Source organism: Scomber japonicus, chromosome 23, assembly GCF_027409825.1.
Source record: "Scomber japonicus isolate fScoJap1 chromosome 23, fScoJap1.pri, whole genome shotgun sequence".
NCBI lineage: Eukaryota > Metazoa > Chordata > Actinopteri > Scombriformes > Scombridae > Scomber > Scomber japonicus.
This window is the reverse complement of record NC_070600.1, coordinates 22356940-22383535: the sequence shown is the minus strand read 5'-3', so window position 1 is coordinate 22383535 and position 26596 is coordinate 22356940. Positions and strand designations below refer to the sequence as shown.

At 36.0% G+C, this 26596-nt stretch overlaps 1 protein-coding gene across 1 annotated transcript; it reads right to left on the bottom strand.

Moving 5' to 3' along the window:
- Positions 1-3089: 3089 nt before the first annotated feature.
- Positions 3090-24899, bottom strand: LOC128385124 (NLR family CARD domain-containing protein 3-like). Its single transcript, XM_053343985.1, has 6 exons — positions 24782-24899; positions 23531-23611; positions 20240-22025; positions 9148-9318; positions 4248-4424; positions 3090-3225 (listed from the first exon to the last, which is right to left on the bottom strand). The coding sequence occupies exons 1-6, from the start codon at positions 24894-24896 to the stop codon at positions 3219-3221; spliced, it is 2337 nt and encodes a 778-aa protein (XP_053199960.1). The 5' UTR covers positions 24897-24899; the 3' UTR covers positions 3090-3218.
- Between the last annotated feature and the right edge of the window lie 1697 nt (positions 24900-26596).

The following is a 26596-nucleotide window of genomic DNA, read 5'->3' as shown; positions in this document are numbered from 1 at the left end:
TTTTAAAAAAAGGGGGAAAAGTTCCTTCTTTCTACACCCTTTTTGAACATTGAATGGCTATTATTTTGTTGTTTATCTACAACTTGCTGTCACTTCTATTTTTATATTTTTCGATGTCTATTTTATTGGTATCACTCTTTCTAGTTCTGTCCCAGCCCCTCCACTCCCTTCCTCTTCTATTTCTCCAAACCGTTTTCTGTACTGTGAAAAAACTAATTATTTACCCGACTCAATCGCGATTTGTGGGAAATATGAACTTTTGAGTGCTTTTTACATCTCTAAGGTTATAGTTTATTTATTTTGTATTTTAAATATTGTTTTGTCAGCTGCAGCACTGTGAGAAGTATGGAAGCCTAACTGCACCTTTATTCAAATGGAAATGCATTTTGCAAATTGAATTGTGAATTGCCAAATACATTTTAAAATTGGTACAAATTTTACAATTGGTACAAATACATTTAAAAATTGCATTACAAAATTGAAGACTGAATTGCAAAATTGAACATTGAATTGCCATTTTGCAAAATGCATTGCCATTTGAATAAAGGTGCAGATACCTCCGTAGAGAAGAGTTATTTCTGTGTTTCCTCATGTTTTATGTGTACAATGTTAATCTAACAGCAGCAGTAGTGTTGTGTAGTTACTGCAGGACTCCAGCAGAAGGAGTGTAGAGTCATGGTAGAACCCACAACTCCCCCCTTGTATAGGACACATCATCAGTCGTAGGCCTCAGGGTCATCTGTGGAAAGCCCTGTTGAATTTGATCCAGCCTCACAGTGTGTCCTGTTTGGGGCAGATAATAATGTGTGTCAGCCTGTGCATTGGCTTTGACTGAAATCTCTACTCTCTACTCTCTAATTTAAATATTATTATCTTATTTCTCATCTTAATACTTACCCAGTACTTTAATATTTACAAACAATCCTTAATACTTACCTTTTTTACTTTAACACAAGTTCTTGCCTTTTACACTTATCATTTACCATTTCAGCTAATACCGTGATGACCTGAATACTTTGATGTACTTTTACATCCACCCTAATCTTTACCTCAGAATAAATCCTAATACTAGAACAACAACAACAACAACAACAACGTGTATTCCTGGGCTCCGGTCCAAACCATTTTTTCCATTTTTACTGTATTCTGTTCAGTTTGACTTCTTCAGATAATGGGCTAACAAACACTTATACCTCAGTGTCAGCATTATTTTATCTTTTACAACTTCTACTAATCAAGGCTTTCTTCCTAATACCTGAAAAACTAAAGCTGAGACTTAAACTAAAACTAAACCAAAACTAGTCAATATTATTATATATCAATATTTATTCACTTGCTAAACTAACTAAAACTGAACTAAAATAAAAAGGCAACTGTAAATGACCCTGAAAATGATCTGGACAGAGCACATGACGTCGTATTGAGTTTTGTAATTTCACTTCCAGTCAGACTCTGCCATCTAGTGGACGGTCAGCTGTACTGCAGCCAGAGACAGGAAGCACTATGAGGCTTCATGACTGTGTCGGTCAGCGTTGTGTTCTGTCAAAATGAGTCCAAAAGACAGCAAAAACGTTGTTTTTAGGCTCTTTCATCTCTGCAACAGACCTAACATGAAAAAACAAGCTTAAGTGTGTATTCCACAAGCCAAAATGATGAAAACCAGCCACACAACGTTACAGGAAAAACGTGTTTAAGCTAGTTTTTAAAGCCTTAAAAACTCATCTCTAGAGGCAAAAAGAACGACAGACATTACACACTTTATGATCGCGCTTCCTTCAGTACATACCTCTCTCAGTAAGGATACATGCAGACTGACGAGAGACGGGAAATGAAGCAGTGTCTGCTAATGGCCAGCAGAGGGCGCTAGAATACAACCTAATACAGTACTCCCAGTACGAAGAATGGGGGATTTTGGTGAAATTACTACATATTACAACAAAATACATAACATAAGAAACTAAAATTACAAAGATGATATTCCATCTGTTACATAAGACTGTATTCACTGATGGTGAAATCTAACAGCTCCACAGACATCCAAAACTAACAACACAGATTCAATTAAATATGGCTCATTTATACACAGAGACAATAACAAATGTAAAAATAGATATTATAAATAAAGCTGAATCGACACACAGGATTAAAACACTGAAAATTCATTTATTTCCACAGACACTGCTGTTAAAATGTTGTCTTTTTTTAACCATGAACAAAGTAAAGAACTGTATAAAACTTCTTAAAACCAATGTTACAGAGATAAGAAAATAAAGTATAATGATGAAGAAAATAAACCATGACATAAAACCAACACAAATACAAAATTATATCTTAATAAACCTGATGCTGCTTTTAAGAAAGTTTTTTAAAGATATTTTTGAATTGCTCATCTTGCCAACCCTTCTTTGTCACTGACCCTCATGTCATGGACTTTTGGACATTTTGGACTCACCGCCAGCACAGCCAGAAAAATAAACATAAGATTGAAATTTAAGATGTACAGCATGTAAAACAAAAATAAATAGAGGACCAGTGAATATAAAATTAGTTTAAAAAAGTGATTTAGTTTGATCTCAGTTTGTAAATATCATCTTGAATTCATCAATGAATTTTAGCATCATAGTTTTATAACCTTGGTAAGTTACCTGCTTCTAAACTTAATGAATACACACATAATATACCAAATTAAAATTGTTTAATATGTGCAGTTGAGACTGTGAGAAAACTACAACACGTCATCATTACTGTGGTAAAACAGCAACGTCTCACTCTCTCCCAGCAGTAATCCTTCTCCTGCTGAAAATCACAGTCAATTCTCTTCTAATTCATTAGTTTTAGTCCTCGTTAACTCTCAGCGTGATTCTGATACGCTTGATAAATATGGACCCAGGCTCACCGTCTGATTTATAACATCTGTGCAGTCCTTGAGTAGTTGAGTAAATGGACTAAGTTACTTTCCTCCACTGCCTGATACTTAGTTGATTATTCAGGTGAAATAATGTATGTTTTTATCTTTTCTACATCAAAAAGCTCATGTATGACAAATCTGTAAAGTGCTGACTTCAACAAAATCCAGAGATAACTGTTCAGTTTGTAGTCAGTTAAGAGACTTAAGTGAAGATGATAAAATCCAGATCCAGACTCCAGTTAGATCATCAGGATCCAGCTGATCCTCTCTCAACACTCCTGGATGTTCACTCACACTCTGACAGAGCTCATCACCAGCTGATGAGAGAAGAAGAAACAACAGAGGTGATAAATTAGTGTTTAGTGAGACTCACTTCAGCTGTCAGTCAGTGATGCAGCACATCAAGTATAAAGAGAAGCAGGGACTTCAGTCCTGTTCAGACCAGAAGTGGAACAGCTATGCATCATAGCTTGCTTCCTTTCAGCTCTCATGTTAATGTGTTGGAGTGAACACACTGAGCTCCAAGCTCACACACCTGCACACACTTTTACTATCAGGTCTTGTTTCCTCTGCAGATTTCACTGAAGTACACAGAGGAAATAAAGTGCTGAGAGTCATGAACACATCATTACTGCAGAGACAGAGACATTCACTCATCAGTTTACTGATGGATTTACTGCTGATACATGTCAACTCTTATCAAAGCTTTAAGCTGCAGAGTCTCTGTGGGATTTGAAGATGTTTCCTGCTGTTAAATCATCACATGACAATCAGTCAGAGCTCTCAGCTAAACAGCTGCTGGGATTCCTGGACTTCAGCAGAGGTTCTGGTCTGTATTAAGACCACATGGTTACTAAACGTGATGCTTGTGTGAAATCAGAGCCAGTGATTTGCAGGCTGCAGTCAGACTGATCTTAGAGCTCTGACAAAGATGAACTGATCAATTCTGTAGTGTTGAAATGAGAAAACAAACACTTTCAGATCAGATTTGATGGTGTGACAGTTTGATGATGAGGATCACTGTCTCTATACATCTTGTAAGGCTGTCAGCTGTAATCCAGCTTTATTTCCTGCAGATATCAACACAACAACAATAGTCGTCTTCACATCAACTCAAACACACGATCATAACAAGCTTCTGGCTCATCTGATTGGCTGACTGTTCTCTCTCCCTCTGTCTTTCTGTCCAATCCTGAAGCCTGTCACCATTCTCACAGCTTCACTGAGGAAAGCAGCACTGAGAAGGTTGGAGGTTCACCAGGAAATACTGGATCTTTGCTTTGATACTGACTGTGTTTAATAAAAAACCAGCACAGACTGACTCGAACTCTCTACTCACCTCAGAGTCTCCAGTCTGCAGTCTGGACTCTCCTTAAGATCGAACAGCAGCTTCACGTCTGAATCATTCAGGTTGTTTCTTCTCAGATCCAGCTCTGTCAGATGGGAGGAGGGGTTGGACTTCAGAGCTGAGGCCAGAGAAACACAGCTGTTCTCTGACAACCTGCAGCGCTCCAATCTGAATAAAGAATAAATGATGGAGATTAAAATCCATGTATAATCCAATCAGATGTGTTCAGGTGTGTTCAGGTGTGTGTGTGTGTGTGTGTGCGTGCGTGCGTGCGCGTGTGCGTGCGCGCGTGCGTGTGCGCGTGTGTGTGTGTGTGTGTGTGTGTGTGTGTCGATCACACTGCTGCTGAACTCAGTCAAGTCTGTAATTAGAGGATCAATATGAAATCAGACCTGTTCATTATTTATTACATGAGCTCTTCTTCCTGTATTTGGTAGTTTAGTAGGTGTGTGTAATTCAACCATGTTCTTGGTGGCAGTAATCATTCCTCCTGTCCATATTTTGTACCATACAATATGAGGCTTTGACAGTCTGGTACACTCACACTTGATTTGTGTGACTCAAAGTTTCAGAATATTTAGTACAATATTCCCTCTTTGAGTTTTGATCCCTCCACTGCAGCTCAGCCAGGAAACACTGAAGAAACTCAAACATACTTACCAGGGTTATTATAGTTAACTAAATCTAAAACTAGCTATGAAAAATTATTTAGTTTAACTGAAATTTAAAAGAAAAACTACAATCAATAAAAAAACGAAAATTAAATAAAAACTACAATGAACAATGTAAAACTAACTAAAACTAAAGTGAATTACAGATATATTCAGCTTTGTTTTCTCCCTCGGTTACTTCCTGTCCTGCAGCAGCCGTGGTTAAAGAATGAAATTAAAAAGGACTTGATGATAAACCCTTTTCAGCTTCTACAAGTCAAGGCTTTCTCTTAATACCTGAAAAACTAAAACTAAGACTAAAACTAAATAAAAACTAAACTGAAACTACTAAATCACTTGTTGAACTCACTAAAACTAAACTGAAATAAAAAAGCAAACTGAAAAACTAAACAAAAATGAAAACTAAAGAAAATGTCAAAACTATAATAACCTTGATACTTACTAGATATGTGGAACTCAGACTGTTGAAGCCTCATATTAGTTTAAACTCTGGAAGTCATTTTAACACAGAACAAGACTGTGGATTTTAAATTCCTGAAAATATTTCAATTCTACAGATTTGTGCTCAGATAAATCCTGAAAATGTATGAACCAAACATTTTAAACATTGGTGAAGGATTTGAATTGAATATATAGAGAAAAACTACTAAAGCTACAGTCAGTGAACTAACCTCAGAGTATTCAGTCCACAGTTTGGACTCTCCAGTCCAGCAGACAGACGCTTCACTGCTGAATCAGACAGTTCGTTCCAGCTCAGGTCCAGATGTGTCAGATGAGGGCTGGACTTCAGAACTGAGGCCAAAACTTCACAGTGAGTCGCTGAGAGTTCACAGCCCTTTAGTCTGTAATGACACATATATTACAACATATGTTATCATGAAAGGAGACACTTTATATTTACTTCATGTATTTGATGATAAAACAGTTTGACATTCATTATTTTGATTAACATTTGCTCTTCACATCAGTGGTTCTACTAATGTCTTTAAAACGTTTGAATCATTTTTGGCACATTTTATTCCTTTAATGTAAAACAACAGTTGACACACAAACAGGAAACAGGAAAACAGGAGAGAGATCAGTGGATGCTGCAGTTATACTGGATGCATCTGAACCAGTAAGCTACCAGAACACTCCCAGTTCAGCTGATGGTTTCTCACTGTGCTTGAATGAAACCATCATTCTCATCACTCTCTCTCATACCTGCAGACTTCAATCTTTGTTTTCTTTTCATCTTGCAGATGAAGGAGAGAAAATGGACTTACTTAGTCTGTCTGTGTGATCTGATCCCATGTCTGCCTCCACAAAGTTAACATGAGGACATCTTGGTTAGAAAACCAGTTTTACTGTCCACTATTTTATCTGTGACTGCAGGATATTTAGACTCAGTTCAGCTCAGTGAAGAGTTACAGTTGAGAAAGATCATCTCTCTTTGCTACCTGCTGCTGTCAGCTTCACATCCATAACAGCTACATTTACTGACTGCTGACAAACACAAATGAATCTAATGACCTGACAATATTAGAGCTGTACATAATATGAATGTAATTAAATATTTAGATGTGTATGACAGATGACTGCATGATGTTTACTTGTTGACCTTACTTTCTGAGATTCTGAAAAACTGATTCAGCACAAACATAATTAACAAACCAATGAGGTTGAATTATCTTCAACATGATGTCATCAGAAAGATGTTATCAGGGTATCAGTATTAAAAATATAATATTGAACTTTAATGTGTATAAGATCTCTTTAAATAGACTGAATTGTGTCATTCTGCTCTCATATAATGATCAGACCTCTGTGCATTTCCTGCTACTACTCTTCTCTACACTGGGGATCAACTGATATGGTTTTTAACACAGATTATTAATAAGTCAAAGAGGCCGATAATCGATACTTGCATCCGATATTCAGTTGCTGTAAATGTTAACGTGTGCCAAAATTTACAGCAACACAAAACTCAACACAAAGCTGCCTTTAAATGAACATATATTTAATGAATGTTTCTTTATAACATTAAATACCTGAACAATACATTTACAAAAATTGCACACTATAATTATCTTCCAAAACAAAAAAATGTGACGATGTATTACAAACTGAACGGACAACAGGCAGTAAACTTTGAAGATAGCACTGAACACTGATAGCTGTAGCCTACTAATTATTCATTGGATTGTTAAAGAGCAAATGCATCATAATAAAGGTAATTGTGTTTATCTGTGTGTGTGTGTGCGTGTGTGTGTGTGTGTGTGTGTGTGTGTGTGTGTGTGTGTGTGTGTGTGTGTGTGTGTGTGTGTGTGTGTGTGTGTGTGTCATGATTTTGCTGATGTGAAAAATATTCTGTCATCAAATGAACAGAAATCGATCACACTGCTGCTGAACTCAGTCAAGTCTGTAATTAGAGGATCAATATGAAATCAGACCTGTTCATTATTTATTACATGAGCTCTTCTTCCTGTATTTGGTAGTTTAGTAGGTGTGTGTAATTCAACCATGTTCTTGGTGGCAGTAATCATTCCTCCTGTCCATATTTTGTACCATACAATATGAGGCTTTGACAGTCTGGTACACTCACACTTGATTTGTGTGACTCAAAGTTTCAGAATATTTAGTACAATATTCCCTCTTTGAGTTTTGATCCCTCCACTGCAGCTCAGCCAGGAAACACTGAAGAAACTCAAACATACTTACCAGGGTTATTATAGTTCACTAAAACTAAAACTAGCAATGAAAAATTATGTACTTTAACTGAAATTAAAATAAAAACTACAATTAATAAAAAAACGAAAACTAAATAAAAACTACAATGAACAATCAGAGGCGGTCCTGGCTAGTTTTGCGCCCTGGGCGGACTGACCATCACATCCCCCCCCCCCCCCCCCCCCCACCACCACCACCACCACACACACACATGCACAATATTGAACTATTTATGTTATTTTATTACATATGTTATTAAATACAAAAATTAACAAGAGTAGAGAAAGAAATGAGATAAATAAATGACATGTAGTATGTTTACACCAATGTAAATTGCACAAATCCTTCACCACACAAAAATAAATTGAATAAATGAAATATAGTATGTAAAACTTCTTTTTTTTTTTTGCATTTTATTTATTTATTTATTTAATTTTCACATAACCCAATAACTTACATGTAGCTATAACAGGTCTGTATTAAGTTTATAAATGTATTACTATTTATTTGGAAGCAGCAGTTTGTGTTGTGTGGCCTGGGATCATAATCATCACAGGTCAGTCTATCCCACCCCCCCTCCCCCCTCCTCCCTCCCCCCCTTGCTTTTCCTCTGAGAGTGAGACTCACGCACAACCTGCTCACAGCCTCTGCAGTCGCAAGTTGACCCCCCCCCCCCCCCCCCCTCCCCTTTGCCTTTTCTTCTGACACACACAACCTGTATACATGACCCTCAGCAGCAAGTTGACGTAATAGTAGGGGCGCCTCATCGCCCACTGCACCAAGTTGATGTGGAAATGAGCGGTATTAGTCTAGAAAACTGTTTTTTGGGGGGGTTTTTTTGAGGAGGGATTTTTTGTTTTTGTTTTTTTGAGAGCGTTCGTGCGCCCCCAAGTAGATTGCGACCTGGGCGGTTGCCCACATTGCCCATAGCAAAAACCACCACTGTGAACAATGTAAAACTAACTAAAACTAAAGTGAATTACAGATAAATTCAGCTTTGTTTTCTCCCTCAGTTATTTCCTGTCCTGCAGCAGCCGTGGTTAAAGAATGACATTAAAAAGGACTTGATGATAAACCCTTTTCAGCTTCTACAAGTCAAGGCTTTCTCTTAATACCTGAAAAACTAAAACTAAGACTAAAACTAAATAAAAACTAAACTGAAACTACTAAATCACTTGTTGAACTCACTAAAACTAAACTGAAATAAAAAAAGCAAACTGAAAAACTAAAGAAAAATAAAAACTAAAGAAAATGTCAAAACTATAATAACCTTGATACTTACTAGATATGTGGAACTCAGACTGCTGAAGCCTCATATTAGTTTAAACTCTGGAAGTCATTTTAACACAGAACAAGACTGTGGATTTTAAATTCCTGAAAATATTTAAATTCTACAGATTTGTGCTCAGATAAATCCTGAAAATGTATGAACCAAACATTTTAAACATTGCTGAAGGATTTGAATTGAATATATAGAAAAAAACTACTAAAGCTACAGTCAGTGAACTAACCTCAGAGTCTTCAGTCCACAGTTTGGACTCTCCAGTCCAGCAGACAGACGATTCAATGCTGAATCAGACAGGTCGTTTCGACTCAGGTTCAGATCCACCAGATGAGGGTTGGACTTCAGAGCTGAGGCCAAAACTTCACAGAGAGTCTCTGAGAGTCCACAGCTCTCTAGTCTGTAATGACACATATATTACAACATATGTTATCATGAAAGGAGACACTTTATATTTACTTCATGTATTTGATGATAAAACAGTTTGACATTCATTATTTTGATTAACATTTGCTCTTCACATCAGTGGTTCTACTAATGTCTTTAAAACGTTTGAATCATTTTTGGCACATTTTATTCCTTTAATGTAAAACAACAGTTGACACACAAACAGGAAACAGGAAAACAGGAGAGACATCAGTGGATGCTGCAGTTATACTGGATGCATCTGAACCAGTAAGCTACCAGAACACTCCCAGTTCAGCTGATGGTTTCTCACTGTGCTTGAATGAAACAATCATTCTCATCACTCTCTCTCATACCTGCAGACTTCAATCTTTGTTTTCTTTTCATCTTGCAGATGAAGGAGAGAATATGGAGTTACTTAGTCTGTCTGTGTGATCTGATCCCATGTCTGCCTCCACAAAGTTAACATGAGGACATCTTGATTAGAAAAGCAGTTTTACTGTCCACTATTTTATCTGTGACTGCAGGATATTTAGACTCAGTTCAGCTCAGTGAAGAGTTACAGTTGAGAAAGATCATCTCTCTTTGCTACCTGCTGCTGTCAGCTTCACATCCATAACAGCTACATTTACTGACTGCTGACAAACACAAATGAATTTAATGACCTGACAATATTAGAGCTGTACATAATATGAATGTAATTAAATATTTAGATGTGTATGACAGATGACTGCATGATGTTTAGTTGTTGACTTTACTTTCTGAGATTCTGAAAAACTGATTCAGCACAAACACAATTAACAAACCAATGAGGTTGAATTATCTTCAACATGATGTCATCAGAAAGATGTTATCAGGGTATCAGCATTAAAAATATAATATTGAACTTTAATGTGTATAAGATCTCTTTAAATAGGCTGAATTGTGTCATTCTGCTCTCATATAATGATCAGACCTCTGTGCATTTCCTGCTACTACTCTTCTCTACACTGGGGATCAATTGATATCGTTTTTAACACAGATTATTAATAAGTCAAAGAGGCCGATAATCGATACTTGCATCCGATATTCAGTTGCTGTAAATGTTAACGTGTGCCAACATTTACAGCAACACCAAACTCAACACAAAGCTGCCTTTAAATGAACATATATTTAATGAATGTTTCTTTATAACATTAAATACCTGAACAATACATTTACAAAAAGTGCACACTATAATTATCTTCCAAAACAAAAAAATGTGACGATGTATTACAAACTGAACGGACAACAGGCAGTAAACTTTGAAGATAGCACTGAACACTGATAGCTGTAGCCTACTAATTATTCATTGGATTGTTAAAGAGCAAATGCATCATAATAAAGGTAATTGTGTTTATCTGTGTGTGTGTGTGTGTGTGTGTGTGTGTGTATGTATGTGTGTGTCATGATTTTGCTGATGTGAAAAATATTCTGTCATCAAATGAACAGAAATCGATCACACTGCTGCTGAACTCAGTCAAGTCTGTAATTAGAGGATCAATATGAAATCAGACCTGTTCATTATTTATTACATGAGCTCTTCTTCCTGTATTTGGTAGTTTAGTAGGTGTGTGTAATTCAACCATGTTCTTGGTGGCAGTAATCATTCCTCCTGTCCATATTTTGTACCATACAATATGAGGCTTTGACAGTCTGGTACACTCACACTTGATTTGTGTGACTCAAAGTTTCAGAATATTTAGTACAATATTCCCTCTTTGAGTTTTGATCCCTCCACTGCAGCTCAGCCAGGAAACACTGAAGAAACTCAAACATACTTACCAGGGTTATTATAGTGAACTAAAACTAAAACTAGCTATGAAAAATTATTTAGTTTAACTGAAATTAAAATAAAAACTACAATTAATAAAAAAAAAACGAAAATTCAATAAAAACTACAATGAACAATGTAAAACTAACTAAAACTAAAGTGAATTACAGATATATTCAGCTTTGTTTTCTCCCTCGGTTACTTCCTGTCCTGCAGCAGCCGTGGTTAAAGAATGAAATTAAAAAGGACTTGATGATAAACCCTTTTCAGCTTCTACAAGTCAAGGCTTTCTCTTAATACCTGAAAAACTAAAACTAAGACTAAAACTAAATAAAAACTAAACTGAAACTACTAAATCACTTGTTGAACTCACTAAAACTAAACTGAAATAAAAAAGCAAACTGAAAAACTAAAGAAAAAGAAAAACTAAAGAAAATGTCAAAACTATAATAACCTTGATACTTACTAGATATGTGGAACTCAGACTGCTGAAGCCTCATATTAGTTTAAACTCTGGAAGTCATTTTAACACAGAACAAGACTGTGGATTTTAAATTCCTGAAAATATTTAAATTCTACAGATTTGTGCTCAGATAAATCCTGAAAATGTATGAACCAAACATTTTGAACATTGGTGAAGGATTTGAATTGAATATATAAAAAAACTGCGAAAGCTACAGTCAGTGAACTCACATCAGAGTCTTCAGTCCACAGTTTGGACTCTCCAGTCCAGCAGACAGACGCTCCACTGCTGAATCAGACAGTTCGTTCCAGCTCAGGTTCAGATATGTCAGATGAGGGTTGGACTTCAGAGCTGAGGCCAAAACTTCACAGTGAGTCTCTGAGAGTTCACAGTCATGTAGTCTGTAATGACAAATATATTACAACATATGTTATCATAAAAGGAGACACTTTATATTTACTTCATGTATTTGACGATAAAACAGTTTGACATTCATTATTTTGATTAACATTTGCTCTTCACATCAGTGGTTCTACTAATGTCTTTAAAACGTTTGAATCATTTTTGGCACATTTTATTCCTTTAATGTAAAACAACAGTTGACACACAAACAGGAAACAGGAAAACAGGAGAGAGATCAGTGGATGCTGCAGTTATACTGGATGCATCTGAACCAGTAAGCTACCAGAACACTCCCAGTTCAGCTGATGGTTTCTCACTGTGCTTGAATGAAACAATCATTCTCATCACTCTCTCTCATACCTGCAGACTTCAATCTTTGTTTTCTTTTCATCTTGCAGATGAAGGAGAGAAAATGGACTTACTTAGTCTGTCTGTGTGATCTGATCCCATGTCTGCCTCCACAAAGTTAACATGAGGACATCTTGATTAGAAAACCAGTTTTACTGTCCACTATTTTATCTGTGACTGCAGGATATTTAGACTCAGTTCAGCTCAGTGAAGAGTTACAGTTGAGAAAGATCATCTCTCTTTGCTACCTGCTGCTGTCAGCTTCACATCCATAACAGCTACATTTACTGACTGCTGACAAACACAAATGAATTTAATGACCTGACAATATTAGAGCTGTACATAATATGAATGTAATTAAATATTTAGATGTGTATGACAGATGACTGCATGATGTTTAGTTGTTGACTTTACTTTCTGAGATTCTGAAAAACTGATTCAGCACAAACACAATTAACAAACCAATGAGGTTGAATTATCTTCAACATGATGTCATCAGAAAGATGTTATCAGGGTATCAGCATTAAAAATATAATATTGAACCTTAATGTGTATAAGATCTCTTTAAATAGGCTGAATTGTGTCATTCTGCTCTCATATAATGATCAGACCTCTGTGCATTTCCTGCTACTACTCTTCTCTACACTGGGGATCAACTGATATCGTTTTTAACACAGATTATTAATAAGTCAAAGAGGCCGATCATCGATACTTGCATCCGATATTCAGTTGCTGTAAATGTTAACGTGTGCCAAAATTTACAGCAACACAAAACTCAACACAAAGCTGCCTTTAAATGAACATATATTTAATGAATGTTTCTTTATAACATTAAATACCTGAACAATACATTTACAAAAAGTGCACACTATAATTATCTTCCAAAACAAAAAAATGTGACGATGTATTACAAACTGAACGGACAACAGGCAGTAAACTTTGAAGATAGCACTGAACACTGATAGCTGTAGCCTACTAATTATTCATTGGATTGTTAAAGAGCAAATGCATCATAATAAAGGTAATTGTGTTTATCTGTGTGTGTGTGTGTGTGTGTGTGTGTGTGTGTGTGTGTGTGTGTGTGTGTGTGTGTCATGATTTTGCTGATGTGAAAAATAATCTGTCATCAAATGAACAGAAATCGATCACACTGCTGCTGAACTCAGTCAAGTCTGTAATTAGAGGATCAATATGAAATCAGACCTGTTCATTATTTATTACATGAGCTCTTCTTCCTGTATTTGGTAGTTTAGTAGGTGTGTGTAATTCAACCATGTTCTTGGTGGCAGTAATCATTCCTCCTGTCCATATTTTGTACCATACAATATGAGGCTTTGACAGTCTGGTACACTCACACTTGATTTGTGTGACTCAAAGTTTCAGAATATTTAGTACAATATTCCCTCTTTGAGTTTTGATCCCTCCACTGCAGCTCAGCCAGGAAACACTGAACAAACTCAAACATACTTACCAGGGTTATTATAGTTAACTAAAACTAAAACTAGCTATGAAAAATTATTTAGTTGAACTGAAATTAAAATAAAAACTACAATTAATAAAAAAATGAAAACTAAATAAAAACTACAATGAACAATGTAAAACTAACTAAAACTAAAGTGAATTACAGATAAATTCAGCTTTGTTTTCTCCCTCGGTTACTTCCTGTCCTGCAGCAGCCGTGGTTAAAGAATGAAATTAAAAAGGACTTGATGATAAACCCTTTTCAGCTTCTACAAGTCAAGGCTTTCTCTTAATACCTGAAAAACTAAAACTAAGACTAAAACTAAATACAAACTAAACTGAAACTACTAAATCACTTGTTGAACTCACTAAAACTAAACTGAAATAAAAAAGCAAACTGAAAAACTAAAGAAAAATAAAAACTAAAGAAAATGTCAAAACTATAATAACCTTGATACTTACTAGATATGTGGAACTCAGACTGCTGAAGCCTCATATTAGTTTAAACTCTGGAAGTCATTTTAACACAGAACAAGACTGTGGATTTTAAATTCCTGAAAATATTTCAATTCTACAGATTTGTGCTCAGATAAATCCTGAAAATGTATGAACCAAACATTTTAAACATTGCTGAAGGATTTGAATTGAATATATAGAAAAAAAACTACTAAAGCTACAGTCAGTGAACTCACATCAGAGTCTTCAGTCCACAGTTTGGACTCTCCAGTCCAGCAGACAGACGCTTCACTGCTGAAATAGACAGTTTGTTTCCACCCAGGTCCAGATGTGTCAGATGAGGGCTGGACTTCAGAGCTGAGGCCAAAACTTCACAGTGAGTCTCTGAGAGTTCACAGCCCTTTAGTCTGTAATGACACATATATTACAACATATGTTATCATGAAAGGAGACACTTTATATTTACTTCATGTATTTGATGATAAAACAGTTTGACATTCATTATTTTGATTAACATTTGCTCTTCACATCAGTGGTTCTACTAATGTCTTTAAAACGTTTGAATCATTTTTGGCACATTTTATTCCTTTAATGTAAAACAACAGTTGACACACAAACAGGAAACAGGAAAACAGGAGCGAGATCAGTGGATGCTGCAGTTATACTGGATGCATCTGAACCAGTAAGCTACTAGAACACTCCCAGTTCAGCTGATGGTTTCTCACTGTGCTTGAATGAAACAATCATTCTCATCACTCTCTCTCATACCTGCAGACTTCAATCTTTGTTTTCTTTTCATCTTGCAGATGAAGGAGAGAAAATGGACTTACTTAGTCTGTCTGTGTGATCTGATCCCATGTCTGCCTCCACAAAGGTAACATGAGGACATCTTGATTAGAAAACCAGTTTTACTGTCCACTATTTTATCTGTGACTGCAGGATATTTAGACTCAGTTCAGCTCAGTGAAGAGTTACAGTTGAGAAAGATCATCTCTCTTTGCTACCTGCTGCTGTCAGCTTCACATCCATAACAGCTACATTTACTGACTGCTGACAAACACAAATGAATCTAATGACCTGACAATATTAGAGCTGTACATAATATGAATGTAATTAAATATTTAGATGTGTATGACAGATGACTGCATGATGTTTAGTTGTTGACTTTACTTTCTGAGATTCTGAAAAACTGATTCAGCACAAACACAATTAACAAACCAATGAGGTTGAATTATCTTCAACATGATGTCATCAGAAAGATGTTATCAGGGTATCAGCATTAAAAATATAATATTGAACTTTAATGTGTACAAGATCTCTTTAAATAGGCTGAATTGTGTCATTCTGCTCTCATATAATGATCAGACCTCTGTGCATTTCCTGCTACTACTCTTCTCTACACTGGGGATCAACTGATATCGTTTTTAACACAGATTATTAATAAGTCAAAGAGGCCGATAATCGATACTTGCATCCGATATTCAGTTGCTGTAAATGTTAACGTGTGCCAAAATTTACAGCAACACAAAACTCAACACAAAGCTGCCTTTAAATGAACATACATTTAATTAATGTTTCTTTATAACATTAAATACCTGAACAATACATTTACAAAAAGTGCACACTATAATTATCTTCCAAAACAAAAAAATGTGACGATGTATTACAAACTGAACGGACAACAGGCAGTAAACTTTGAAGATAGCACTGAACACTGATAGCTGTAGCCTACTAATTATTCATTGGATTGTTAAAGAGAAAATGCATCATAATAAAGGTAAGTGTGTTTATCTGTGTGTGTGTGTGTGTGTGTGTGTGTGTGTGTGTGTGTGTGTGTCTGTGTGTCTGTGTGTCTGTGTGTCTGTGTGTCATGATTTTGCTGATGTGAAAAATATTCTGTCATCAAATGAACAGAAATCGATCACACTGCTGCTGAACTCAGTCAAGTCTGTAATTAGAGGATCAATATGAAATCAGACCTGTTCATTATTTATTACATGAGCTCTTCTTCCTGTATTTGGTAGTTTAGTAGGTGTGTGTAATTCAACCATGTTCTTGGTGGCAGTAATCATTCCTCCTGTCCATATTTTGTACCATACAATATGAGGCTTTGACAGTCTGGTACACTCACACTTGATTTGTGTGACTCAAAGTTTCAGAATATATAGTACAATATTCCCTCTTTGAGTTTTGATCCCTCCACTGCAGCTCAGCCAGGAAACACTGAAGAAACTCAAACATACTTACCAGGGTTATTATAGTTAACTAAAACTAAAACTAGCTATGAAAAATTATTTAGTTTAACTTAAATAAAAATAAAAACTACAATTAATAAAAAAAAAAAAGGAAAACTAAATAAAAACTACAATGAACAATGTAAAACTAACTAAAACTAAAGTGAATTACAGATAAATTCAGCTTTGTTTTCTCCCTCGGTTACTTCCTGTCCTGCAGCAGCCGTGGTTAAAGAATGAAATTAAAAAGGACTTGATGATAAACCCTTTTCAGCTTCTACAAGTCAAGGCTTTCTCTTAATACCTGAAAAACTAAAACTAAGACTAAAACTAAATAAAAACTAAACTGAAACTACTAAATCACTTGTTGAACTCACTAAAACTAAACTGAAATAAAAAAGCAAACTGAAAAACTAAAGAAAAAGAAAAACTAAAGAAAATTTCAAAACTATAATAACCTTGATACTTACTAGATATGTGGAACTCAGACTGCTGAAGCCTCATATTAGTTTAAACTCTGGAAGTCATTTTAACACAGAACAAGACTGTGGATTTTAAATTCCTGAAAATATTTCAATTCTACAGATTTGTGCTCAGATACATCCTGAAAATGTATGAACCAAACATTTTAAACATTGGTGAAGGATTTGAATTGAATATATAGAAAAAAACTACTAAAGCTACAGTCAGTGAACTCACATCAGAGTCTTCAGTCCACAGTTTGGACTCTCCAGTCCAGCAGACAGACGCTTCACTGCTGAATCAGACAGGTAGTTCTTACTCAGGTCCAGATGTGTCAGATGAGGGTTGGACTTCAGAGCTGAGGCCAAAACTTCACAGTGAGTCTCTGAGAGTCCACAGAGAGAAAGTCTGTAATGAGACATATATTACAACATATGTTATCATGAAAGGAGACACTTTATATTTACTTCATGTATTTGATGATAAAACAGTTTGACATTCATTATTTTGATTAACATTTGCTCTTCACATCAGTGGTTCTACTAATGTCTTTAAAACGTTTGAATCATTTTTGGCACATTTTATTCCTTTAATGTAAAACAACAGTTGACACACAAACAGGAAACAGGAAAACAGGAGAGAGATCAGTGGATGCTGCAGTTATACTGGATGCATCTGAACCAGTAAGCTACCAGAACACTCCCAGTTCAGCTGATGGTTTCTCACTGTGCTTGAATGAAACAATCATTCTCATCACTCTCTCTCATACCTGCAGACTTCAATCTTTGTTTTCTTTTCATCTTGCAGATGAAGGAGGGAAAATGGAGTTACTTAGTCTGTCTGTGTGATCTGATCCCATGTCTGCCTCCACAAAGTTAACATGAGGACATCTTGATTAGAAAAGCAGTTTTACTGTCCACTATTTTATCTGTGACTGCAGGATATTTAGACTCAGTTCAGCTCAGTGAAGAGTTACAGTTGAGAAAGATCATCTCTCTTTGCTACCTGCTGCTGTCAGCTTCACATCCATAACAGCTACATTTACTGACTGCTGACAAACACAAATGAATCTAATGACCTGACAATATTAGAGCTGTACATAATATGAATGTAATTAAATATTTAGATGTGTATGACAGATGACTGCATGATGTTTAGTTGTTGACTTTACTTTCTGAGATTCTGAAAAACTGATTCAGCACAAACACAATTAACAAACCAATGAGGATGAATTATCTTCAACATGATGTCATCAGAAAGATGTTATCAGGGTATCAGCATTAAAAATATATCATTGAACTTTAATGTGTATAAGATCTCTTTAAATAGGCTGAATTGTGTCATTCTGCTCTCATATAATGATCAGACCTCTGTGCGTTTCCTGCTACTACTCTTCTCTACACTGGGGAGAATAAGTTATTTCAAATATAGTGATTTGTGAAACAAAATAAAGATAAATAGTGCTTAAAAGAGATGAATAATTTAATGTATTTATTTTAAATGGAGATTGTGAAATGGGAATTCATGATATATAATTATTTTGTTTGCACTAAAATAGTTAGTTGTGATTTCACAAGGATTGGAGTAGTGTATATCCTCAGTAATTACCTGAATAGATACTTTAAATGATGGAAATAAGTAATGAGGTCTAGTGATAAACAGAAAGAGAAGATAGTAACTTATGCATTCTGCACTATGTGTAGATTGGTTTTTATTTTAGACCAGGATTGGTTCTTTTTGATGAATCAAATTCAATCGCTTCACATCTGCTACATGTACAATTATATTATTTACTTCTTTTTAGTACATTTCTTAAACATAATTTAATGTGATGAACGTGATTTAGGCCAGTTGTTGATTGAGGCAGCCAAGTAATTTGACATATTTGAACATTTATTTAAAAAGTAACATAATAGTTACTTTTCCTGGTAATTAATTGTATCACGCCAGAGAGACAGAGCAGCTGTCAGCATGAGTTGGACTGTGTCAGAGAGAGTGGAGGCTGCATCAGGGGACTGTTTTTAAAAAATGTTTAAAGCAATAAAAACATGCCAAACATAATATGAAAAATGACAAATATCTTAGCCAGTTATTGGTTTGATAGACCCCTGCTCTACACCAACAAGAGAGAAAAGAGGGATTGTCTTTATGTGGCCAAGAGAATATCAGAAAAAGGACACATAAGAGGCGTAACACCTGAAAACTCATACTGACTCTTATTATTATTTATTATTTATTACTGGATACTTAAAACGTAATACTCACTTGACTACAGTCGTAACTTATCCTTCAGTTACCCAAAACCTGTTGCTACCTCCTGTACATATACATACATATACATATATATATATACATATATATATATACATATATATATATATATATATATATATATATATATATATATATATATATATATATATATATATATATATATATATCTACAATGCATATACTTGCACACTGTTTTGCACTTCTCCCGGTATCTATTTATAATGTGTGTTTTTACTGTGTAAGATGTGTGTTTTTATACTACTTTGTGTGTTCTTATTCAACCTGTACTTATTGCGATGTTGCACTGGAACTTAAATTTCCTGAGGGGAACCTCCCCAAGGGATCAATAAAGTTACTATCTATCTATCTATCTATCTATCTAAAACTTCAAAACAAGCCCATGTAACACGACTTCCCTAAAATAAAGAATATTTCTGAATCCGTTTTCTGATTGGCTGATCCTCGGTGCTCACTATGAAATGTCTCAGAGACCTTAAAGAAAAAGATGATGAAAGCAACTCTGTCTGACTTCAAAAATCTTCTTTGGAAAGTGATACAGATCTTATTTTAAACTCTGAATTATAGTGTTAAAAACAGTGTGTCTGATGTGATTTGCAGAACCTGCTCATGTAATAATAACTTTCCTGCATTCATTGATAACTGTACTTATATATGTTGTGATAAAATGCTGCTGTAATAAAACCTCAACCACAACCTCTGAAGTCCGTCATTTGTTTTACCAGGTTTGAATGATGCCTGTCATATAACAGAAGAAAAAACTATAAAATAAAATAATTACTAGAAATAAATAGAATAACTGTTTTTATTAACTTAACAGCTATAATCACAAACAACTAAATAATTAACATTACACACTTTTAAAACAGCTAATCTGTGAATCCATATAACTGACATATTATTTCAGCTATAAATAAGTAGAGCACTATTTTAACACTAATAAGAATTTTTTATTATTTATATTTTTAGAACTAAACTACTAATAATTAATCACATCTGGACTTACACAGCCTTTCTGCAGTTCCTCACAGCTGGGATCAATCTCCGTCGTCCCTCCTCTGATGTGTTGTACTTCTCCAGGTCCAACTCATCCAGAACCTCCTCTGACATCTGCAACATGTAGGCCAGAGCTGAGCACTGGATCTCAGAGAGTCTCTTCTCTCTGTCCTCTGACTTCAGGAACTCTTGGATCTCCTGATGTATTGAGCCGTCGTTCATCTCCATCAGACAGTGGAAGATGTTGATGCTTCTGTCAGGAGAGATATCCTTCCAGTTCATCTTCTTCAGGTTGGTGATGACTCTCTGGATGGTTTCTGGACTGTTCTCTGTCCACCCCAATAGGCCTCCTAAGAGACTCTGGTTGGACTCCAGAGAGAGGCCATGAAGGAAGCGGACAAACAGATCCAGGTGGCCATTTTCATTTTGGAGAGATTTCTCCATGACTCTCTTCAGGAAGTCATCCAGAGTTGAGTAGCTGTAGTATTTTCCCAGGAAGTCTTTCAGTACCTCTGTGTTCCTGCTGGTGTAACAGTGGTACATGTAGACTGCGGCCAGAAACTCCTGAACACTCAGATGAACAAAGCTGTAGACTTTTTCCTCGAATATCACGCCCTCTTCCTTGAAGATCTCTGTAAAGAATCCTGACGACACTGCGGCCTCTGTGACATCAAGACCACACTGCTCCAGGTCTTCGTGGTAGAACATGATGTTTCCTTTCTCCAGATGTTCAAACGCCAGCCTCCCCAGCTTCAGAAGAAATTCACTGTCAGCCTCTGTCAGCTTCTGTGTTTTGGTCTCAGGTCCCTCATCATACTTCTTCTTCCTCTTTGTCTGAACCAGCATGAAGTGTGAGTACAGGTCAGTCAGGGTCTTGGGCAGCTCTCCTCTCTGGTCGGGAGTCAACATGAGCTTCAAAACTGTTGCAATGATCCAGCAGAAGACTGGGATGTTGCACATGATGTGGAGGCTCCTGGATGTCTTGATGTGCGAGATGATTTTGCTGGACTGTTCTTCATCACTGAATCTCTTCTTGAAGTACTCCTCCTTCTGGTCATCAGTGAAGCCTCGTACTTCCGTTATCCTGTCAACACAGTTCTGATCTATGATCTGATTGGCTGCTGCAGGTCTGGAAGTGATCCAGATGCGAGCCATGGGAAGCAGATTCCCTGTGATGAGGTTTGTCAGCAGCACGCTGACTGATGACGTCTGTGTGACATCAGACACGACATCATTGTTCTCAAAATCCAGTGACAGTCTGCTTTCATCCAGGCCGTCAAAGATGAACACAACGTTAAAGTCATCAGAGTCGAGCATCTCTTCTGTGACGTTCTTTAATGTTGGATAGAAACGACGGATCAGTGTGAGCAGACTGTGCGGCTCATTTTTGACCAAGTTCAGCTCTTTGAACAAAAGTGGAATCAGCAGACTGATATCTTGGTTTTCGGCGCCCTCTGCCCAGTCCAGAATGAACTTCTGCACTGAGAAGGATTTTCCAACACCAGCGACGCCGCTCATCAGAACAACTTTGATGATGTGTTCCTCTTGGCCAGGTAGGACGTTAAAGATGTCGTTACACTTGATCGGAGTGTCATGGAGGGTGGAAACTGTTTCAAGCTGCTTCTCTTCATGTTGGATATTATCCTCTCTACTCTTTCCCTCTGTGATGTAGACCTCAGTGTAAATCTTTTTGAGGAGGGTTTTTTTTCCTGCTTCATCAGTTCCGTCAGCGGCCTTTTGAAATTTCCTCGTCAGAGTGAAATCATATCTACCTAAAACCTTCGGCCGTCTACTACCTGCTGAAAGAGGAGAAAAATATAGATTTTAACAACTAAATAAATATATGGATTAAAAAAACAACTTAATATGGTGAAGGTTTTTTTCTTACAAACATTTACTGCCTTGCACTGAAAGAAAATGCAAAAATGTTGAAAATATCTTTAACTTCATTCTTTGAGATGTGTTTTTGTCACTATATGTCAAAAAACAACTGACAGTTTTTGCCATAATATAACATTAAACGACTCCAAAATGCACCCAGCCGAGCCGAGAGAGAAAGAGGGACAGTGAGTGAGAGAGATAGTGTTACTTCACAATTATGCTTATTTAAAGCTGCAGTCTGTCATTTTTTAGTTTGAAATGGTCTCACGCCAAATTTCACCTTGACCTCTTCGTGTTTACGTTTGATATCTACAGTAGCTCGTTGGTAGCTGAGCCATTTTCTCTGTTAAACATCGCCCCCTGTTGGTAAGATGTATCATTGCTGCCACATAGTGAAATTCATTGCATTGCTTCAAGACTCACACTACAAAACATAACCTATATTTGATGCCAGCGTTTGATTGATAATATATTATCGATCAATTATCAATCAGTGATTGACAGTGACCATCCCTAATCAAGATGGCCCAAAATATTGATTAAATGTGATTCCTTTAGCAACACTAATAATGATCCTAGGAGCAATTATCAGCAGCACCACCAGTATAGTTAAAAACTGTATGGAAAAACAGGATAAAATGTTTAAAATGTTTTCAGTATACAGGTAATCTGCCTTTAAATACATTAAAATGCCATAATATAGTTTAAAATGATAATATCTAATATTAATACAACAAATAAATATGAATTTCAATAATCTAGTGACAACATGGGATCTAAATGCTACTGTCATTCAGCATAATGAATGACATTGTGGTATAACATTGGAGAGTTTGGCAATGGAGACTGACACAAGCGATGGATCTCATACATGAACACATTTATCAGGCAGTTCCTTGGCCACCTACGTAAAGTTATGACCCTGACCTATGAACATTATTATTAATTATCATATTTGATATAGGATTTTTATTTTAAGTATAACATTAAAAGTACTTTGACACACACATACTTCTGGGTGAAAATAGGGGTAAGATCTCAGTGTTTTAATATTATATTTATACTAGGGCTGTCAATGTTAACGCTTGTGATTCATCTGGAAACCTTAATGCATTAAAAACATTTTTGACCAGGTGCTACGATGGACTTCCAATGAGCCTCCCCAAAACACAGTCAGCAGTGGAAGAACTATGCTCATCAATCGTTTTCTTAATAAATGGTTTAAGTGCAGCATGTTGTTGGTGTGGTCCTTGCTAGTGAAATGAACCAAATGAAATCAGTAGTAGATTTTTTGTTTTTCAACCAATAATTATGATTAAAAGTATTTAATCATTCTTCTTTTTCAAAAATAATAATGAAAAGATGTAATGTAAATGTAAAGTTATGTAAAGTGACATGTCATTCAACACATGCTGCTCACCTCTTTGTTTAGTTGGAAGTGGGGCTGGTTCAGTATCATGGGAGGGCAGGACTGCTGAGCCTGGAGATGCATCTGTTGGTCCTGGTATCAGAAGCAAGAACAACTCAGTTAATATGTATAGTTTACTAAACGTTTTCCTGCATTGATTAAATGTCAGATAAAAGATGAATGAAATGCTAACACTAAGAATGTTCTATTATATTAGCAGTAACTAATGCCTGGGTAGCAAACGTAACATTAACCTGTCTCACTGTGGACTAAGCTTAGCTAACAGGTTCATTTTAACCACTCATGGACTACCACCTGCTATTTTTATGACATTTTGTCATCCTCTTAGTTCTCTCTCTTATCTTTTTTTGTTTTGTTTTCATTAGTGGAAACCTATTTTATGTATTTTACGAAGCTGTTGGGACATTTTGCTTTTGTAGTTCCTACTCATTCACAATTAACTGCCAACAAGTGTCTTGTTTGGTTTGGAGACAGGACTGAACCATTTCATGTGAATACAGGGGGGGGGGGGGTTGTGGCATTAAGGTTTTGGATGGTCCATTCTTCCCAGAAAAAAGAAATTAAAGATTAGTTTAATGCATACATTGTACATAAAATATTATATTAATGTCTATGAATTATGAGGTAATAAATAATTGACTAATGTTCTATATTTTAGGGCCCCACAATTCAATAATTTTTTTATCTTGAGTACTTTTATCACAGTATTTCTGAGATGTGTAGTAATGTTGAATTATTTGGTACTGTACAACAGCAGCTTTCTGTGTCCAAGTCAAATATATTTATGTATCTTATTTGTAGCCAAATGTGAATTACTTTAGATCAATCCAGGAGGCTGTAAAAAGTTAAATGATCTCTTCTGGGTCTGGGGTTTTCCTCACTGAGGGACTTCATGTATCTTGTGGTCTTGTTTATCAGTGTAAGATAGAGAGAGAGAGCGAGAGAGAGAGAGAGAGAGAGAGAGAGAGGGGGGGGGGGGGACTAACAGATAGTTTTTTCATGGTGTTAGCCAGGTAACTGTATGTAAATGTATTTTATCTTTAAATCATTAAAAAAAAAATCTTTATCCTGTTACTTCTTCTTCTGATGAAGTTGGTGTACCATAAAAAAGACAAATCAGTCTCTAACATTATTTTTGTTAACACATTATTATTAATAGAATATTGTAACTCATAACCTATGTAACTATTTATGAACTTCATGTGTCACAGCTTTTCAGATTTATATATATAAAGAACTTACCTTTTGGTTCAGGCTGAAAGTTTTGTAAACGCTGCACCAGATCATTCCTGCCGATCTTTTCTAAAACCGTCTTGGTTAGCTGCAGAGCTCCATGATCCTGATGTTTCTGTACCATCAGATCCACTGTGTCCCGCCTTGCTGCTTTTTCCAGCTGAGACTCTGGGATGCCTTTAAAGCCCTCCAGGATGTCATCATGCTTCAGGATCCACTTGAAATTATTGAACTCATCTTCTTTTAAGTCTTTCAGAATTTCAAAAAGCTTAAGTGTTGCCATTTCTGCCCCCTACTGAAAATAAGAGACATTTTAATTAGGAAGAACATGTATTCAGTTCTCATCTCATGCCACTTTACCAGTGTGACTTTTGTACATGTTCATCTTAAATGTTAATCATCTACTGCTTGAACAACTTCTATTATTTTCATAATTTCAGTTTTTCACCACTGCAAAACTATGTCAGGAAGCAAACAACAAACTTTTGCAGTCATGTTCCAGGTGTGAGGCTTTTGGTGTCTGTATTTCATATCAAATGAGAATATTTCATTCTTATTGGTGTACTTTTGGTGAGCAGCACCATGTCTTTATGAAGTGCTGCCCTCTGCTGGTATTACAACAAACTTACCTCTACAGGAGTTCATGAGTGATCAGCTGGTAACGTTGGACACTGAGGGAAGCTGTCTGTGAAAACCTGAAAGGAAAATAATAATGATGAGATACTAAATTTCACCACTGACTCTCCTCGTGCTTAAACTGGGAGGTGAGAGGTCATCTGCTGATCATGAGCCAATAGGCATATACTGTCTTTCTCAAGGACAACTCAAAAGGAAAGATGCTTGTTAATGTAATGGGTTGAGGAACCGCTGAACCGCCTTTCACACCTACGATGAGGCAAAGGTGACATTCATTGAGCGCAATAAGTGTTAGTATCACAATAACGGCTCTAAAATTGTGAGATGTCTTTTTTTTGCCTATCATTTTCTGATGGTCTGCGTCCATGTCATGTTACTGTCAAGTTTATATCTGCCAAAATACAAGATGCCATTCCCTTTATTCTCACTGGAAAATCTATTTTAAGTTAGTTTCAACAGTAAAATGTGTTTAGACAACATTTCTAGTGAGAAATGTGCATTTTATTTTCATAATATTTGTTGAGTGAATGTGTATGTTAGTTATTTCAATGGTTGTTTCAGGTGGTGTTTATCTAGAGCGCAGCAGTGTGTCATGTTACATCCGGGAGGACGCAGAAACCAGGAAAAGGAACAAGGAAACGTTTGAAGACGTCAATGCTGTGATTTTATAACTATGACAGAGCACACACACATACATAAATCTCCCTCTATCAGTGGGTTCATAGGCCACACACAGCAAGGGATAACATAATGGTTGATAAAGGTCATTACAGCAGGTATAAAGTCATTGTCATTAATAATTGTAACACCATGACAAAATGACAAAACTACAAACAGCTTGGAATTTTGGTAATGGAGGCAATGGTTCGTTTTTGTTTGTTGAAGTTGAATTTTCTAACATTACATCTATAATTTTCAGAGAATCACATCTTGACTTGACTTTGACTCTAGTTTAAAACCAACAGATTTCAAATAAACATCTGAGTCATTCTTAACTGTGATTTCTCTCTATTTTAATGAACCAGTGTGCCACGTTACATCTGTGAGGACGCAGAAAAAAGGAAATGTTTGAAGACGTCAGCTCTGTGATTTTATAATTTTCTGACAGTTTAATCAAAAACAACAATTCATCTGAAAAATAATCATTAGATTGATCAATAATTACAATATTCATTATTTCACCACTAA